We start from the raw sequence: 18,360 nt of genomic DNA on the forward strand, positions 1-18,360 counted from the left end.
GCCTCCATGCTTTCTGTTTTTAGCATACTCTCCCCTCACACTCCCTGGCTGCTGCAGCCCGAGACCTGTCCTGAAAACACTGAGGGCGCAGATTCATGACACAAGTCCACCTGAGCACAGAAAGATTGCCCCATTCAGTCCACTAGACTGTAGTCGGTCTTTCTTTTGGGACCGCTGGCTCCCCAAATAATGACACGGAGACCTATTATGAAAGCTTGGCCTTTAGCTTAGGCTTGTTCCCAACCAGCTCTTATAACTTAAATTAACCTGTTTCTATTAATCTACGTGACTGCCTCTTCTCCATATTGGTTTGTTGTTGTTGTTGTTGTTGTTGTTTTGTTTGTTTGTTTGTTTTTGGTTTTTTGAGACAGGGTTTCTCACTGTAGCTTTGGAGCCTGTCCTGGAACTCACTCTGTAGCCCAGGCTGGCCTCGAACTCACAGAGACCCGCCTACCTCTGCCTCCCAAGAGCTGGGATTAAAGGCGTGTGCCGCCGCCGCCGCCCAGCTCCTCCATAACGTTATGTTCGACTTCCTCAGTGTCTCACTGGCATCTCCTGCACACTTAGAGTCATCTTGAGTTCCTCTTTCTTCCCTGAAGTCCTGCCTGTTCTCTCCTGTCTACCTATTGGCCATTCAGCACGTTATTAAACCAATCAAAAGGTGCCTTTCACACAGTGTGGTCAAATTGATCAAATATCCTGCAGCACTAGACCACTGATAAGTAAGCCATGGCTTGTTTGTTTGTTTGTTTGTTTGTTTGTTTGTTTGTTTGTTTGAGACAGGGTTTCTCTGTGTAGCTTCATAGCCTTTCCTGAAACTCACTCTGTAGCCCAGGCTGGCCTCAAACTCACAGAAATCCACCTGCCTCTACCTCCTGAGTGCTGGAATTAAAGGTATGCGACACCACTGCCCGGCAGCCCTGGCTTTTTTAGAATACAGTTTCTGTGAGCTTGAGTGGTATTTTAAAATGCAGAACAAAAAAAAAAGGTGTGCTTTTATTTGTTTTTCATTTTTTGCAACAATTGTAAAGCTGGTATCTTGATTTGCAAGACTTTTAAAATACTCTCTGTGTGGCTATCAAATTTTTAACTTTCTAATCAATTTTAGGACATATGCTTGAGTTTTTGTTTTTTATTTTTCAAGACAGGATCTCCCTGTGTAATAGCCCTGGCTGTCCTGGTACTCTATTTGTAGACCAGGCTGGCCTCAAACTCAGAGCTTCTGCCTGCCTTTGCCTCCTGAGTGCTGGGATTAAAGGAGTGTGCTACCATGCCTGGCTAGAGCATATGGGTTTTTTTGTTTGTTTTTCTATTATCAGCTTGATACAGTACAAATTCTTATCCTAATAGTGAAATGTTTCATTGAATAGAGCATAGACCCGTGACTCAAGGCCTCTGGTTTCTGCTACACCACTGATTACCAGCTCTCTCACTGGGCTCCTCTTGGACATCCTGTTGTCCTGTGTCATGGAGGTCCTGCTGTTTTGGATCTGTAGGTTCGTCCCCTTCACATGCTCCAACAGTTCACAGATGCAGTGGATGTTGGGGTGGGCCAACTCATAGCCCTGGTTCTGGGCCTGGGTGGCAGCTGGGTTGGTCAGCCCACCACCTCTCCCTCAACATCACTACCTGGGTGAGCTCTCCAGCACTGCCTCGGCTAGCTCACCCAATGCAGCCTGCAGCAAGGAGCAGGGCCAGTTCTGCTCTAGGTCCTCAGATCCAGGTCCCCATCACTCATATAGACAGGGCCAGTTCTACTGTTCTGCCTAGGCAAGGTACAGGGCCCTCTCTCCTGATTGCTATAGGGGAAATACAGGGGTGGTGGCAGAGGTGTCTGCTCTCCTGCTCTCATGCCCTCAGGGCTGACCCTCTTCCACCCCCAACAATAAGGTCAGCTCTAGTGTGCTGCCCAGGCAGGAATCACAGCCCGCTGTGCTGTGCTGCAGCCGGTGGAGGTCAGGGCTCTCTCTCCCCCTCTTGTGACCCCAGGTGTTGCGGGATATTTTTACACTGTGTGAAGATGTATTGCTGTGATTGGCGTAATAAAGAGCTGAATGGCCAATAGCTAGGCAGGAGAGGTTAGGCGGGATTTCCGGGGAGAGAGAGGAAGAGGAATCTAGGCATGCAAATTACCCAGCGAGACACCAGGGAAACACTGAAGAAGTGGCACAGATGGTACAGATAGAGGTAACCGAGCCACATAGGAGGACAGATTAATAAAAGCAGGTTAAGTTATAAGAGCTAGGGGGACAAGCCTAAGCTAATGGCTAAGCTTTCATAATTAATAGTAAGTCCCGTGTCATTACTTGTGGATTGGCAGTCCTGACGAGAAAGCACTGCTCAATCCAGGGTCAGCTCTCTCACCTGCAGGTGGCAATGGGTAAGGGAGGCTGGGGGGCATCTTTCTCTTGCCAATGTCACTACAGGCTAGTGGGGGCAGAGTCAGCTCACTTGCATCCCCGACCACAGCGTCCATCGGCTCTAGTGCGTTGCCCAGGTTAGGGGCACCCTGTGGTGAGGGGTGAGGCCATTTTTCTGAGTGCAGAAGTGAGTTCCCCCCTGATGGGGTAGGACCAGTTTGCCTGCTGTAATACCCAGCAAAGAGCAGGACCACCCACCCCAGGACAAGTGAAGGGCAGGGCCGGCTCAGCATAGCATGGTTCTAATGTCCACCATGCTAACATGGGCCATGGACATCAACACAGACCCCAGCTGCAGCAGGACAACAGAGCCCTTAGCTTAAGCTTGAGGTCGGGTGCCACCATGGACCCTGGTGGCACAGGCCACCCAGATCAGTACAGCCCCAGTGGCAGCATGGCCCCAGGGTACCAACATGGTCCCAGGTGGCTGACCAGACCCCGGGCATCCACAGAGCCCTCAGTGGCAACAGGAGCCATAGACATCACCCCAGACCCCAGCCACTGCACAGCCATGGACCCAGACATGGATGGCCCTAGGTAGCACCACAGACCCAGATGTCACCACAGTCCCTGGTAGCAATGCAGTATGGTGATATTTTATTTGTACTGAAATATGATTTTAATTGTATGTTAATAAATAAAGTTGCCCTGGGGTCAGAGCTATTAGAGCCATAGCAAGAGCATGGTGGTTAGAAGAGCTAGGTAGATTTCTGTGTGTTCAGGGATACAGCCAGTATTGGAGACATACACCTTTAAGACCTGGAGGGCGGTACTTACAGGCAGTGACGAGGCAGTCATGTGTTTGGGTTTACAACCAATGAGAAGGCAGAACAGAAAGACTATTTAAAGACAGACAAACAGGAAGAAGCTCTCTCTCGGGGAAGCTAGGAGCACTGCAGGAGGTAAGATTTTAGCTCTGAGCTCTGACCTCTCAGCTTTCTCTTTTACATTGGCTCTGTGTTTCTTATTTTAATAAGACGATTGGTTACATCTACAATGCAGGCCACCAGAACCAGCATGGCCCCCATGGCAGCATGACCCTTGGACATCAATGTTGCCCCAGGTGGTGGCCTAGACCACAAGCCCCTGCACGGCCCCCAGTGACAACCAGGAGCCACAGACATCAACACAGGCTCCCTCAGCTGCTCCAGGGCCCCTAGACCAAGAACTGTCCCTAGACCTCTCCCTGGACTCAGGTGGCCAGTTGACCATTCACGTCGGCCTGTTCATCACCACCCTCACCTCTCCAGATCTGCCTCTCCCTCTCTTCCACTTCCCCACCCTGCACTCTCTGACCACAGTGGTGCCTGACTGCCCAGGGCCAGGCTCTTGGGTGGGTCACAGTGGTGCCTGGTTGAGTACTGCCCACCCCAGCCACAAAGAACAGCACGGAGCTGTTGCCTTCCCTCTCTCCCGTGCCCAGGCCTATCCTGGTATGATGGCACCCAACCACCCGGTGCCAGAGGCATGGACAGGCTCCTGGTTGATTTGCCTCCTCCAAACCAAAAAGTCTGGGGGCGGGGAGCCATCTGTGTCCTCTGCAGATTCAGGCCCAGATGGGGCCAGCCCAGAGTTATTTTCTTAATGTTAATAACCACTGTGGGGCACTCAGGAACTGACCTTATCAACTTATGGAACAATATATTCAGATAACTCCATGAGGTAGGTGGTAGTATCCCTATGACAGAATAGAAAAATGGACTCTGAGACAGGATTAATAACATAGTGTCTCACAGCCCTTAAATGGTACAGCAGAGAATTAAATCCAGGTAGTTGCATTCCTAATCAATAGCAGGGAGTTCTTTCGGTTTAGTTGTTTAACAGATACAGAATTTATTTGAAATTCCTAGTAAGGCATGAGACTATTAAAAGGACCATAAGTGAATAAACTGGTTGCTAAGTTTAAAAACATTTGATGTAGCCGGGTGGTGGTGGTAGCACACACCTTTATTCCCAGCACTCAGGTGGCAGAGCCAGGCGGATCTCTGTGAGTTCGAGGCCAGCCTGGTTTACAAAGCAAGATCCAGGACAGGCACCAAAAAAACTACACCAAGAAACCCTGTCCCAAAAAAACAAAAACAAACAAAAAATTGGTGTATGTATCTACATTGGTTTTAGAGAGAGAATGGACATACACTTACATTATTTGTGGTATTTTTCAGAATTAAGCAAGAGTAGTGAACGCATTCCCTTGGATGAGAACAGTGATGGAAGAGGAACTTGATCTTTAACTGATTGGCAGCTACAGGAGGTTTCAGATTACAGCTGAGGAAATCTAAAGATTCTCACATGTCCTTCAATGTCAAGGAAGTAGGAAATGTTCTACTGTTTTGGAGCATATTTATTGATTCAGCAGATATCCCATGCTTGGTAAGGTAGAGAAAACAAGACATACTATCTAGGCAACATACTAATATTCTCCTCTGAAATGTCTTGAGCATGCCCCACAGTGCAAATCACCCTCTGTCTTCCATGCTCCTACTATTATGGCCCATTAAATTCTGCTTAAATCATTCAGCTACTTTTCTAATCCAAAGTCTGAAAGTCCACATTCCTCCAGACAAAAACATGGTCAGGCTACCACAGCAATACCCTGGTCCCTGATACCAACTTCTGTCTAAATTAGGGTTTATTGCTGTGAAGAGACACCATGAACTCAGCAACTCTTTTTTTTTTTTTTTTGGTTTTTCGAGACAGGGTTTCTCTGTGTAGCTTTGCGCCTTTCCTGGAACTCACTTGGTAGCCCAGGCTGGCCTCGAACTCACAGAGATCCGCCTGGCTCTGCCTCCCAAGTGCTGGGATTAAAGGCGTGTGCCACCACCGCCCGGCTAAACTCAGCAACTCTTATAAAGGAAAACATTTAATTGGGGGCAGGCTTACAGCTTCAGAGGTTTAGACCATTATCATCTTGGCAAGAAGCGTGGCAGCATGCAGGCAGACGTGGTACTGGAGAAGGAGCTGAATGTTCTACATTTTGATCTGCAGGTAGCAGAAGGAGACTGCCACACTTGGCTTAGCTTGACCATCTGAGACCTCAAAGCCCACCCGCCCTCCCAGTAACACACTTTCTCCAAGACCACACCTATTTCAAGAAGGCTATACCTCCTAATAGTGCCACTCCCTATGAGCATATGGAGGCCATTTTCTTTCAAACCACTACACTTAGCTTTTTCTCTTTTCCCTACTGCTGTTTTAATGTTGTAATAGTTACAAGTTCTTAGATTGAAATCTTTGATACAGTTTTAGTCATCACTTATACACGATATGGGGTTGGGGTCAAGCTGAATTACCTTGCGGCAGATATTTAGTTGTCAAATCACCAGCTAATGAAAAGGACTGCTCTTCCCCTATTTGATACTCTTGGCATGTTGCTAACCATCAGTTCACCATGTACATATACAATTCTATCCTCTCTTAGGGGAGAATAGTATTTGAAGTACAGCATCGTGGTGGCAGGCATGCTCCTATCCACTGAAGCACCACTTCTAGTCCACTTAGTGGGCAAAGGTAAGATTGGAGATATACAGACACACTGAACACTTTCTCAATAAATGTACACATATAATTCCCTTTAAAAGACATCATATTAGGGGCTGGAGAGATGGCTCAGCTGGAGAGATGGCTCAGAGGTTAAGAGCACTGGCTGTTCTTCCAGAGGTCCTGAGTTCAATTCCCAGCAACCACATGGTGGCTCACAACCATATGTAATGAGATCTGGCTCCCTCTTCTGGCCTGCAGGAATACATGCAAACAGAACACTGTATGTAAATAAATAATTTTTTTTTTTTTTTTTTTTTTTGGTTTTTCGAGACAGGGTTTCTCTGTGTAGCTTTGTGCCTTTCCTAGAACTCACTTGGTAGCCCAGGTTGACCTCGAACTCACAAAGATCCGCCTGCCTCTGCCTCCCAAGTGCTGAGATTAAAGGCGTGCGCCACCACTGCCCGGCTAAATAAATCTTTTTAAAAAAAGACATCATATTAACTCTATGTCCATCTAACATCATGAGGGGTAACTCTTCCTCCTTTTTATATATCTGTAAATAATGTCTCAAGCATGAAAAAAAAACTAACTCCAATTTTCTTCAACACATTTACTTGTTTGTTCAATCATTTTATTTACTCTAAGAGATCATTGTCTCTTCCTCATTCAGAGGGCTCTGACACAGGACAACTGTCATTAGATCTTGTTCCTGCCCCGCTGCTGCCAAGCTAAGAACTCTTATGCCTCTGTGCAGTAAGCCCAGTCACCAAGCACCTTAGCACCCCATCTGCCCATTCCTTTCCCCTTGTGCCTATTCTACAAGTTGCAACTCTGATTAGATGACAAAAATAATTTCAAATTGCTATAACTATCTCAATGCGAGCAATGTAAAATGTAATAGAGATATTAGGTTTGCCTGTGTGTGCATAATTCATTTAGGTAAGACATGTAAGAGAATATAGGTTAGGCCAAAAATGTGTTAAGATTTAGATTTATCAAATTCAATGGGGGGAATAAGACTGCCTAGTGGAAATATATAATGGGTAGCTGGAAATGTAAGTCTGGAGTTCAGACAGAGGTATATATATAGAAATAGATTTGTTTGTAACTGCACAGAGAGGCTTATGAATGAATTTTAGAAGGGACACACAGGGAATAGGGAATAATAAAATAATAGAGTAACAAAGACCAAAAGTAGATTTAGAAGAATGACCAACTGTGTCAAGCTAAGGTTTAATCACAGTTTCCAAAACCATATGAGTTTAACTACATGCTAGGCACTGGAGACTTTTGGAGCAGTGATTTCAAATGCAGTGTACACAAAAGTCAGGATGCAGAGTTCCATGTACGGAAAATAAAGAAGCAGTCAGCCATGGTGATATATGCCTATAATCTCAGGACTCGGGAGGTAGAGGCAAGAAGATTTCTAGATTGAGGCCAGCTTGGTTGTAGCGTGAGGCTCTATCTAAAAAAAAAAAAAAAAAAAAAGCTTAAAACAAACATCAACAAAACCAGAAGAGAGAACACACTTATCTAAACAAGTACCAGCTCTTCCCATCAGAGTTTTGACTGTGATTCAAAATGCAGAATCAGAGAGTTGTGTGTAGGAATGCAATATTTTGTACAAGGAAAACCATATTGGTGTAACTGGGAAAATAATCACACATCTCATGCATATCGTGTTCCTTCTAACGATCAACACTGATCAAAAAGTAACCTTAATGATCACTTACAATAATCTCATTTTATTCATGAAAATGAAACACAGACTTGTGTTCATAGTTGCCCTATAAAAATATTCAAATAATTTTATTTTATTTCTCCCCTCAAGTTGTCTCTTGATCAAAGATACCCTCCTCCTCTTTTTTGTGAGACAAGTCTCACATTGTAGCCCAACTGACTGGGAACTATGTACCTCAGGCTGGCTCTGAATTTGTGGCAATTCTGCTGCCTCAGTTCCCTACCTCTGGGATTACACATGGCTCACACATCACTTTTATTATTTCATAAAATGGGGCCAAACTTCCTGTTTATTTAAAACTTACATATTTTTATTTTACACACACACACACACACACACACACACACACACACACACCTTCTATATGCAGTCTTTTTGGTGAAAATGTTCATGTCTTTTCTCATTCTCTACTGGGACTGTTTATTTTTGAGTTTTGAGCATATTATTTTCCCATATCCATATTTTTCCCATATCAGATATTACATGGTTTGCAAATAATTTCTTGCTTGTTCTCCTTTTTTCTTTACAGAATATAAAGTTTTAATTTTGACAAAGTCCAATATATTTACATTATTTTCTTGTGGACTGTGCTTTTGAGGTGAAGTTTGAGAATTTGACTCCTAAAATTTTTTATTGAATGATTTTTTTTTCTAAAAGTTTTCTTACATTTAAATCCACAGTACATTTTGAGGTACTTTTCGAGTTTATTTTGTTGGCCTGTGAAGATTCAGTTTGTTGAAATGACTGTCCTTTTTTCCCTTGAATCATTTTTATACTTTGTCAAAATTAGTCAAGCATGCTATTGTGGGTTTATTGTTGGATTTTCTTTTCTGTTCCATTGATTTATATATCTGTTCTTCTGTGAATAGCACAGTACCTTGATTGCTGCAACTTTATAAATCTTGAAGTTATGTAATGTAAGCCCTCCAACTTTATCATCTTCAAAATTAATTTAGCTTAATAAATTGTATCCAGGTATTTCAATCTACCACATGTTCCCTCCTGCTTTATTCTAGGAAAGAGCTCTTCTATAAGGTCTTCCTTTTCTTCTTGTGACTCTTGCAAATGCTTCTGGCTTTGTTCCAGCTTGTCCTCCAACCACTGCGGTAGAGGCCCACTGACCGCTGACATCTGACTGCATGCGTTTGGTAAACACAGAGCATTATGGATCTTGGTTACTGAGCCCAGATATCTAAGACTGTAAATCCTTCTGTATGCATCCTGTTTTTCCTGACACAGGATCCTCTGCAGCTCTACTGCTGACTGGGGCATACTTTCCCCATAGTGATATGAGGTTCAGATTGGGGAAAGGATTGGGATTTCGATTCTCTCATACTCTGAGCTCTTTTGGGCTTGTATGGATGGGAAGCTAGTATAGAGTACCTGACCAGTCTCTGTGTTTTTATCTTCTATGAAACAAGAAAAAGTAAGTTCTACAAGGCCTTGATCCATCTTTTAGTACATGGCTTGTGTTATGGACATCGACATGGGAAAGCCAAATGGCTATATGATAGTGGGAATGATACCAGCCAATAACTCTTAGGGGGTGACCTGTTACCTCTGTTAAGGTTGTAGGTGGCTGATCTGGAGAAATTTCTACAGGGTCCTTTCTCTTGTCACAACGTTGCAAGACAATGACAGAATGAATATGGACAATTTGATGGTATCTATCTCCATATACATAGACCCAGCACCCCCTCTCATCTGTGCTCACAGCATGGTTGAGACAAACTAGGAAAGCCTCAGATTCAAGATGAACCACCATCTTTGTAGGCTCAACTCACATCTGCCATGGGCCCACTGAAGCCTGGCCAATGGGGGATCAGATGCAGCCTTCCCAGCCCGGAGGTCAGCCATCTGCCCAAGCCTCTTGACTTATTCTTTCAGTCAACAAATGTTTCTTGATATTTGCCAGGCAGAGTTGTCAGTGTTGGGTATACAGTTGAATAAAACTGATTAATCAGGCAGGGCATTTCTTTAGAGAGGCCCTCCTCAATCACCCATCAAAGAGTACTTAGCTGTACTCTCACAAGTATTACTTTCCGTAGTACTTATCTCTACAAATACTATATATATATATATATATATATATATATATATATATATATATATATATAATTTGGGGTGTGTACTACTACTTCTAGATTATTAAACAGTGCCTAACTGGTAGGAATCAGTTAAGTGTTGTAAAACTAAATACAAAAAAGTTATTTGGCTTCTTAAAACCATAAACTATTAAAACATAAGCACAGGCCGGGCGGCGGTGGCGCACGCCTTTAATCCCAGCACTCAGGAGGCAGAGCCAGGCAGATCTCTGTGAGTTCGAGGCCAGCCTGGTCTACAGCGGGAGATCCAGGACAGGAACCAAAACTACACGGAGAAACCCTGTCTCAAAAAACAAAAAACCATAAGCACAGCGACTCTCTCTCTGATATTACCATATTATGCTAAGAACGGGGTCAGGAGCATGGGCAGCCTTTAGGATGCCAGTCGTTTTACTTAGCTTACGCCGGAATTCAGAGGGAACTCGCGTTGTTGCAGTTATAACAAGTGACTGAATTGGCATTTGGTACCTAGCAAGCCCTCAATCACCGCGGAACGAATAGATGACTCCTCATTTTACTAAGGGGCCTCGGGAAAGGCTTGGCCAAGGAAGGTCCCCGAAAACGTTCAGGGGCAGCACAGGATCGGCCAGTGGCGGGGAGGCCCGCGCGCATTCAGTCTCCGCATGTGACTGGTTTAAACCAGTCCAAGCCTTCAGTACTTAAGTCAGTAAAGGGTAAACCCGGGGAACGCATAGAAACAGTTTCAGTGGTCTCGAGTCTCCTCGGGGCGGGACAGACGCTCCGCCCGTCACGTGACCACGCCCGCCACGTGATCCGGCTGGCTGCGCGCGCAGGCCCAGGAGGCGTTTCCGCCCGCCATTGCAGGGATGGCGGGGTCTCTCGGCGGGATGTTCTCCGGGCAGCCACCCGGTCCCCCGCCGCCCCCGCCGGGGCTCCCAGGCCAGGCGTCGCTTCTGCAGGCAGCGCCTGGGGCCTCGAGACCGTCCAGCAGCACTTTGGTGGACGAGTTGGAGTCGTCCTTCGAGGTAAGCCGAGACGTGGGCGTCTGGGTGCCGCCGCGCGGGTTCTCGGTGCCGGCGTCCGGTGGATGCCGGCGATCGGAGACCTGAAGCCGCCCGCCGTCGGCTGGGTGCGGCTCGTGGCCGGTGGTCTCAGGTCTGCCCCCGCAACCGCCACATTTCTGCAGACAACTCCATCCCCCTGGGGGTTCTTTCGATTCCCATCCCGCTTTGACCTCCGCGGGTCTGGTAGGAGCTGGTTTTCCCTGGGTCGTAGCCTTTCTGCTGAGCTCCTCTTGAGTTTTCAGGTCACATATTGTACGCTTTTCCTGGTTTTGTCTCTTCTGTGTAGACCTTCCATTGGCCCCGGGCACTTTTTTACCTGTTAGCTCTTCGATTTGGGTGCCTACCCTTTGGGGTCTCTGGCTTTCGCTTGCTAGTCGTTTGGTAAATGCTTTGTTAGGACAAATTGAGCTCTTACTGTGGGAAGAAACTTGGGTAGAGCATTTGGGATCACCCCCTCTTCGTGGATGCAGAAATTAAGACTCATAAGCAACTTGTCCAAAGTCGGCCTTGGGTTTGTGCAAGTGAACACTAGTACTCCGGCCTTCTGCCTTTCCAAGTAAAAGGTGGCCTCGTCATACTAATGAAGAGCACATTCTTTTAAAAAATAAATTGTATTGCGTTTATTTATTTGTTATTGGTGTGCTTGTGGAAATCAGAGGGACAACTTGAAGTCAGTTCTCTACATCCACCATGTGAGTGCAAGGGATGGAAACTTAGGTAGCAAACGTGATTACATCCCAGCTGCCCGAGAAAACTAGCCTTTTTATATACTTAATGCATTTTTTTCTTTCATAAGACCGGCTGTCGATAAAGGCCCATGCTTTAAATGTTTTTCAAAGGCTAATGGGGGCGGGAGGTGCTCTGGGAACTAACGTTTCAGAAGTTAGTTTTGTTTGTTTGGTTGGTTTTTCGAGACGGTTTCTCTGGGTAGCCCTGGCTGTCAAACTTTTACAAGGGCGGTGGTTGTGCACGCCTTTAATCCCAGCACTCGGGAGGCAGAGGCAGGCGGATCTCTGTGAGTTCCAGGCCAGCCTGGTCTACAGAGCGAGATCCAGGAAAGGCGCAAAGCTACACAGAGAAACCCTGTCTCGGAAAAAAAAAATCATTTTGCCAGGCGGTGGTTGTGCACGCCTTTAATCCCAGCACTCAGGAGGCAGAGGCAGGCGGATCTCTGTAAGTTCGAGGCCAGCCTGGACTACCAAGTGAGTTCCAGGAAAGGCACAAAGCTACACAGAGAAACTCTGTCTCGAAAAACCAAGAAAAACAAACTTTTATAGTACACAGGATGGGCAGTCTGATTTGTTGAGCTGTTGCAGGAGTGGGAAATCCTTGTGGTGGTTTCTATACTTTAAATCTGGAGCTGGAGTGCCAGGTGGTGGTGGCGGCGGCGGCGCACGCCTTCAATTCCAGCACTCGGGAGGCAGAGCCAGGCGGATCTGAGTTCAAGGGCTACAGAGTGAGTTCCAGGAAAGTCGTAAAGCTACACAGAGAAACCCTGTCTCAAAAAACCAACCAACCAAACAAACAAACAAACAAAAAAACCACCCAAAAAAATCTGGAGCTGGGTGAAAGGATTTATTGCTTCCAAAAGGACCCTCACATGTAGTTATGGCTTACAGTTGGAACCTAAATTTGGTTCGGTGTCTTGTGTTTTACACAGAAGTTTGCTCACTGCTGGCAGTGCTCTTTCCCCCTATCCTGTATTCATTTGTCAGCTGCCATCCATGTTCTTGTTCACCCTTTTTGTCTTTGGGGGCTGCTTGTACCTCATGTGGTTCTCTCACATGAATAGCTCAGTTGGTATCCTTTCAGAAGATCTTTGGGACTTGATTATCCATGTGGCACTAACCATTTATTACACAGACACCTCTTGGTTAAATGCCAAGTGGTATTCCAAGTACTTAGAATGTAGTGCTGAACCACGCAGGCAGACCTGTTGGTAGAAGATAAATAATAGTGGCTGAAAAGAATGGATAGCAATGTCAATTATTTAGGTGAAAAGCATGCCGAGCTCCACTGTAGAGCATGAGCAGGACAGGGACCATTTAGAAAGAGGAGACAGATGACATCTTGAGATGGTGATATATACAATTTATGTAAGGACCAGCCAAAGTGACTGTGGTGGTATCCAGGTGTGGAATGAGACCATATGATGGTGCCAGCAAATACCGGTGTCTCAGTTGCCAAACTAGATGTTACTCATTTTACCAAGTGTTTACATTGGTCGGAGGTCTTCTTGGGCACAAACTGAGAAAATGACCACTCATTGAATGGCCTCAGGAGAGGTTATTTCTTGTTCATAAGTAACAGCTTAATGTGTAGTGTTTTTTTATGTTTTGCTCACACAGGCTTGCTTTGCTTCCCTTGTGAGTCAGGATTACGTCAATGGAACTGATCAGGAAGAAATTCGAACTGGTAAGATTTCCCTCTTTGCAGACAGTTTTTTTTTTTCTTTAGCAAGCTCTGCATGTATCTTCGAACTTTTCCAGGGAGTAAGATGGATGCAGATAGTCCCCATAAACTGTTGCCTCTGTTCAGTTCACTTGCTCACATTTTTTCGTTATGAACCACTTAAAATGAGCTTTTCATTTCCATGAAGAAAACTAGTAAGAACTGTTTTAAAAACCCACCAATTATATTGCTCTTTTGACTAGCTCTGACAGAGGAGTAAGTCTGTTGTACGTGCGTATTCTCATCTCCACTGTTCAGTGACTTTTTACTGTATATCAATTATTCCATTCTAAATGAAAATTGTGGTCCTAATTGCTGAGTGTCTGGATTATGTTTCTTTGGAGGACTTCATGATAGTTACACGGGAACTTGACAATGATTGTTGTTGCTGTCTTCCAGATTAAAATCCCAAATTGTGTCTGAGGAGGTGCTGTTTTAATATTTTACTTATTCATTTAAGTGGGAGATAAATACATCTAGTGTTTTCCTTAAAACTCTCTCTTTTTTAAGGTGTTGATCAGTGTATTCAGAAGTTTTTGGACATTGCAAGACAGACAGAATGTTTTTTCTTACAAAAAAGGTTGCAGTTGTCTGTCCAGAAGCCGGATCAAGTTATCAAAGAGGTACAAATTTGACTTCCCCCCAACTTTTAGGGAGAACAAGTGTCATTAAGATTCCACTGTGTCTTAACTCTCTTCCTGTGAGTTGTAGGAGGTCTTTAGAGGTCGGCGAAGTGCTGTGGGTTCCAGTGGTGGTGACAGCTTGGACACCTGGGGGATCATTGGGAGGGAGCAGAACTGCAAACAGCTTTGCCTACCTACTTCACACCCTGCTTTTTATGGAAAAGTTCTCTTAAAAAGCAGGCTTTGCCTCCTGAGAACAATTGGAAAACCATCAGTATAGATAAAAAATTAATTTGGACAGGAACTGCAACTGTATCCCCAGATTGCCGTACCTGATACCCAGCACCTCGGAAATGGGCCGTGTACTTTGTCTAAGGAATCAAAAAGTAAATATTATTAAGTAATCAAAAAGGCCTGATGGTGCATGTATTTAATCTCAGCTCTCAGGAGGCAGAGTCAGGCATACCTTTCTGTAAGTTCAAAGCCAGTCTGGCCTACATAGCAAGTTCTTAGGCCAGCCAGGGCTATATAGTGAGATTCTTTATCTTTAAAAGATAAAAAAGGTAAATATTCTAGCCAAGGTTCCTTAAAAGGTTGGTTTGTTTTAAACTGAGATATCTGGAAATGAGTTGCCTCAAGAACTAGGAAACTTTAATGTTACTGCGTAAGTGAGATGATTCCTGCCACTCCAATATAGAAGATTCTGAACTTCCAGCCCCAAGGCCAGTGATACTGCCACTGAGAAACTCAAATTTGAGAGTAATGGATTTTGGCAGCTTTTGAAATAACAAGTTGACCATGATGAGTTAACCAGAAAGGATCTTTTCAGCCAGAGACCAGCTGTTGATAACAGGAATAGTAAGAAGATGATATTTTACAGTCTGTTGTACCAAGGTCACTTGATAGGAATGCTCAAATAGTATGTGGAAATGGTTAAGGCTACCATTTAAGCATTTTGCTTTTTTTAATTTTATGTGTATGAGTGTTTGCCCGTGTGTGTGTGTGCGTGCGTGCGCGCGCGCAGTTCTCATAGAGGCTAGAAGAGTGCATTGGATCCTCTGGAACTAGAATTGTAGGTGGTGGTGATCTGCCCTGTGGGTGCAGGGAACTAAACCCAGGTCCTCTGCAAGAGCAACAAGTGCTTTTTAACCACTGAGCCATCTCTGGACCCAAAGCCAAATTCTAATAAAGGAATTATCACCACTGTTCATATTAAACTTTTGAAAAAGATGTACTTTTTGACACTGTATAATATGAAATTATAGAGCAGTAATGTGGATTCTTAAAGACAGCTGTTAACACCTTTTTGTATTTTCAGTATTTGGTGTTTTTTAACAGTGGTCTTTTGGATTCTAAGGTAATTTTTAATTTTTTTTTTTTTTGGTTTGGTTTTCGTTTTTTCGAGATAGAGTTTCTCTGTGTTGTTTTGGTGCCTGTCCTGGATCTCACTCTGTAGACCAGGCAGGCCTTGAACTCAGAGATCAGTCTGCCTCTGCCTCCTGAGTGCTGGGATTAAAGACTCACCACCACTGCTCAGCTGGTAATTTTTAATTGTAAGGCTTATTTTTACTTATTAAAAGAAAAACCATTAAATATTAAAATTCTTGTTGTTAGCAAACATCTCTCATTGGAAGAGTTGCTTTTGCTAGGCGGTGGTGGTGTAGACCTTTAACCCCAGCACTCGCGAGACAGAGGCAGGCCAGCCTGGTCTACAGAGTGAGTTCTGGGACAGCCAGGGCTACACAGAGAAACCCTGTCTCAAAAGACAAACACAAAGATTTGCTTTGGCTGATTCAGATAGTAGAGCAGCAGAGTGATGGGCCTTCAACGCTTTGGTGGATTCCCTTGGTTTGGAATTGGCTTTAGTGTTGCTTTTTTGTTTCTTTGGTGCCATTTCAGAATATCTAGGTAGGCCCTCTTCAGTTGAGCTATACCTCCACCCCTCTTCTTATTCTTTTATTTTGAGACAGGGGAGTTAACAAGCTGGCCTTTAACTCATTCTGGCCTTAAACTTGATGGTCCTGCCCCAGCCTCCCAAGTAGCTAGCTGGGTTACAGGCCTGCGCCACCAGGGTCATTCTGAGTGTTCCTAACTAAGGGGGAGCTTTATCCATTTACTCTTGTTTATTATGACTAACCTCATCCCTTTCTTTTTCCCCCTTCCCACCGTCATCTGTAGGATGTCTCAGAATTAAGGAGTGAACTGCAGCGGAAAGATGCGCTGGTCCAGAAGCACTTGACAAAACTGAGGCATTGGCAGCAGGTGCTGGACGACATCAATGTACAGCACAAGAAACCGGCCGAAATGCCACAGGGCTCCTTGGCCTTCCTTGAGCAAGCATCTGCCAATATTCCTGCACCCCTGAAGCAGACCTGAGAGCACGCTGGGCTGCCATGCAGCCTTGTGACCCTGCCAGGCATCTTTCCTTCTAGACATGCTGTATTGGAGGAACTCTGTGGGGTAGTGCCATGGTGTTAATGTATGTTCTGCCCATTTTTATGATTTCTTTATTATTTATAAGGTAGGCTTTAAATAGGAAGCCCTGGCTGACCTTGAACCTACAATTCCCCTGCCTCAGCTTCTCTAGTTCTCTTACTTTATAAAATACCTTAAGCATTGATAAACCAAGTAAAGTTTGTTGGTTTGGTTTTGAATTCTTTAGGGAAGTTTGGACTGTGGGGGTGATCACACACATTCTCATGTGGCCTTTGCCATTTGTTTTGACAACATTTGTCATTTTGTGCCTTCATCTCTTTGGTTTATTTTAGTTGTGAATTTGGTACAGCCTGAAGGAAAAGATTTTTAATAGTTTGAGAAGCCAGGGGATAGAGAGTTTGGTGTCAGCCTTAACAACCACCCATGGTAGTATAGGCAAATCTATATATAGATTTGCTGTTTCAAAACTTTGAACTACCTCACGAGGAATCTGACTCAACAATGCCACGCTTCCAGAGGGGCACAGGGTGAGCATTTTTTGCATGTGTGTCAAAAGTGGTTAAAATGTGCTGCCACTGGCATATTTTATTACAGGAGGATGCTTACCTTAATGTTGGGTTTTATCTGCGGTAAGCTGCGTTTTCTGGGTCCTTTTTCATTGTCTTGAAGGCACACACATCAGGAGCACGTGCTGTGATGGTCAGTGTAAGGAATGGAGTCGCAGGAAAGCACAGGTGAGGTCTGAGGGCCAAAGGCTGGCTTGGATTGTCTGAGTTTTATATGCTTGTTACTTATTTTTTTCAGAGTAGAGTACCTCTCTTTACTCAAAACAAAATATTCTATACCTCGTGAACAGTCAGTGCATCTCCAGCTTGTTTTTGATCTTGCCCATTTTGTTTTCTGGCGCCTTGAATCCCTGGGCACACGCATTGACGTCCACTCCCTGCCTAGTCTGGGGCAGCCATCTGGTCCGTGAAGCTTCTGAATGTCCCTTCACTGCATCCCAGAACATAGTCCTTTTTTTTTCAACTTTAGTTCTCCATATGCATTATGAATTGTGGCTGTCTCTGTGTTACTTGCTCTGCAGTATGCCTGTGAGAACTAGGCATCTTCTTGATTATGCAATATTTTACTGTTTTCATGTGTGTGCTTGGTTGTATGATATTTAGCACATGGACCAATGAGAACCAGCCTGAGGCCATCAAGTCCCCTTAATTAAAATGTATAAGTTAAACAGTGTTGAAAAATTTAGGGTGGGCATGGTGGTGTGTTTGTAATCTAGCATTTGGGAGGAAGAGGAGGGAGGATCAGAGTTTAATGCCATCTTCAGCTTCATAGCAAGTTTTGAGGCTGTTGTAGGTGACATGAAATCCTGTTTCACAAACCCCCACGGTGGAGGGGGGGCACCCACTTTATCAAGCACTGACTGTCAGGTTTACATTTTGTGGATTTCTTGGCTAAAACCTAAATAAACTGATGACGTTTTGGTTGGTGTTTGAATAATAAAGGTGATGGTGAAAATACTGGGATTGTTCTTGGTGCTTAGTAAAAGTATTTTAAATTAGTATAGATACACGTTATTGTTACTTCATTGAGTTCAATGGGTAAAATGATTTCCCCATTTTTGTTAGTTTGTAAGCATCCTTTTTTGTGTGTGTAGTGTATCTGTGAACTTGTTTGGGGGAAGGGGTTCACGTGAAGTTTTTGTGAAGCCAGAGATCCGTGTCACGTGTCATCTCTTTCCACCTTACTTTTTGATACACAATTTCTCACTGAATATGGGGATTACTGTACTATACAAGGCTGCTGGCTGGCAAACTTCAGTGACCCTCCTGCCTCTCTTACTTCCCCCCAGCACTGGGATTGAGCTACTCTGCTGTGCTTTTTGTTCTGGTACAACAGATCTGAGCTCAGGTCTTTGGCTTGCGTGAAAGTTACTTACTGAACTATCTCCACTTCTCCCCAGCTCCATCAGTTTTTACTACCTGGCAGCTTGGTGAATGAACAGAAACTCCAAGCTGCATGTCTTTCAGAGATTGCCCTTGGTTTGCTGCTCCCACATGTAACCCAGCAGATATA

General features: G+C 44.6%; 1 protein-coding gene and 1 pseudogene across 1 annotated transcript; one reads left to right on the forward strand and one right to left on the reverse strand.

Moving 5' to 3' along the window:
• Window positions 1–8,136: 8,136 nt before the first annotated feature.
• LOC102909812 (lys-63-specific deubiquitinase BRCC36 pseudogene) lies at window positions 8,137–9,621 on the reverse strand (annotated as a pseudogene).
• A 901-nt stretch (window positions 9,622–10,522) lies between these two features.
• Med28 (mediator complex subunit 28) lies at window positions 10,523–17,804 on the forward strand. The gene is made up of 4 exons (XM_006981642.4): window positions 10,523–10,732; window positions 13,120–13,186; window positions 13,733–13,845; window positions 16,024–17,804. The coding sequence occupies exons 1-4, from the start codon at window positions 10,574–10,576 to the stop codon at window positions 16,219–16,221; spliced, it is 537 nt and encodes a 178-aa protein (XP_006981704.1). The 5' UTR covers window positions 10,523–10,573; the 3' UTR covers window positions 16,222–17,804.
• The last annotated feature ends 556 nt before the right edge of the window (window positions 17,805–18,360 follow it).

This window comes from Peromyscus maniculatus, chromosome 10 (assembly GCF_049852395.1).
Source record: "Peromyscus maniculatus bairdii isolate BWxNUB_F1_BW_parent chromosome 10, HU_Pman_BW_mat_3.1, whole genome shotgun sequence".
Taxonomy (NCBI): Eukaryota; Metazoa; Chordata; class Mammalia; order Rodentia; family Cricetidae; genus Peromyscus; species Peromyscus maniculatus.

Coding starts and splice junctions, on each gene's coding strand:
- Med28 (XM_006981642.4), top strand. CDS start 10,574: ATGGCGGGGTCTCTCGGCGGGATGTTCTCCGGGCAGCCACCCGGTCCC. Junction 10,733..13,119: donor AGTTGGAGTCGTCCTTCGAG/GTAAGCCGAGAC, acceptor TTGCTCACACAG/GCTTGCTTTGCTTCCCTTGT. Junction 13,846..16,023: donor CGGATCAAGTTATCAAAGAG/GTACAAATTTGA, acceptor CGTCATCTGTAG/GATGTCTCAGAATTAAGGAG.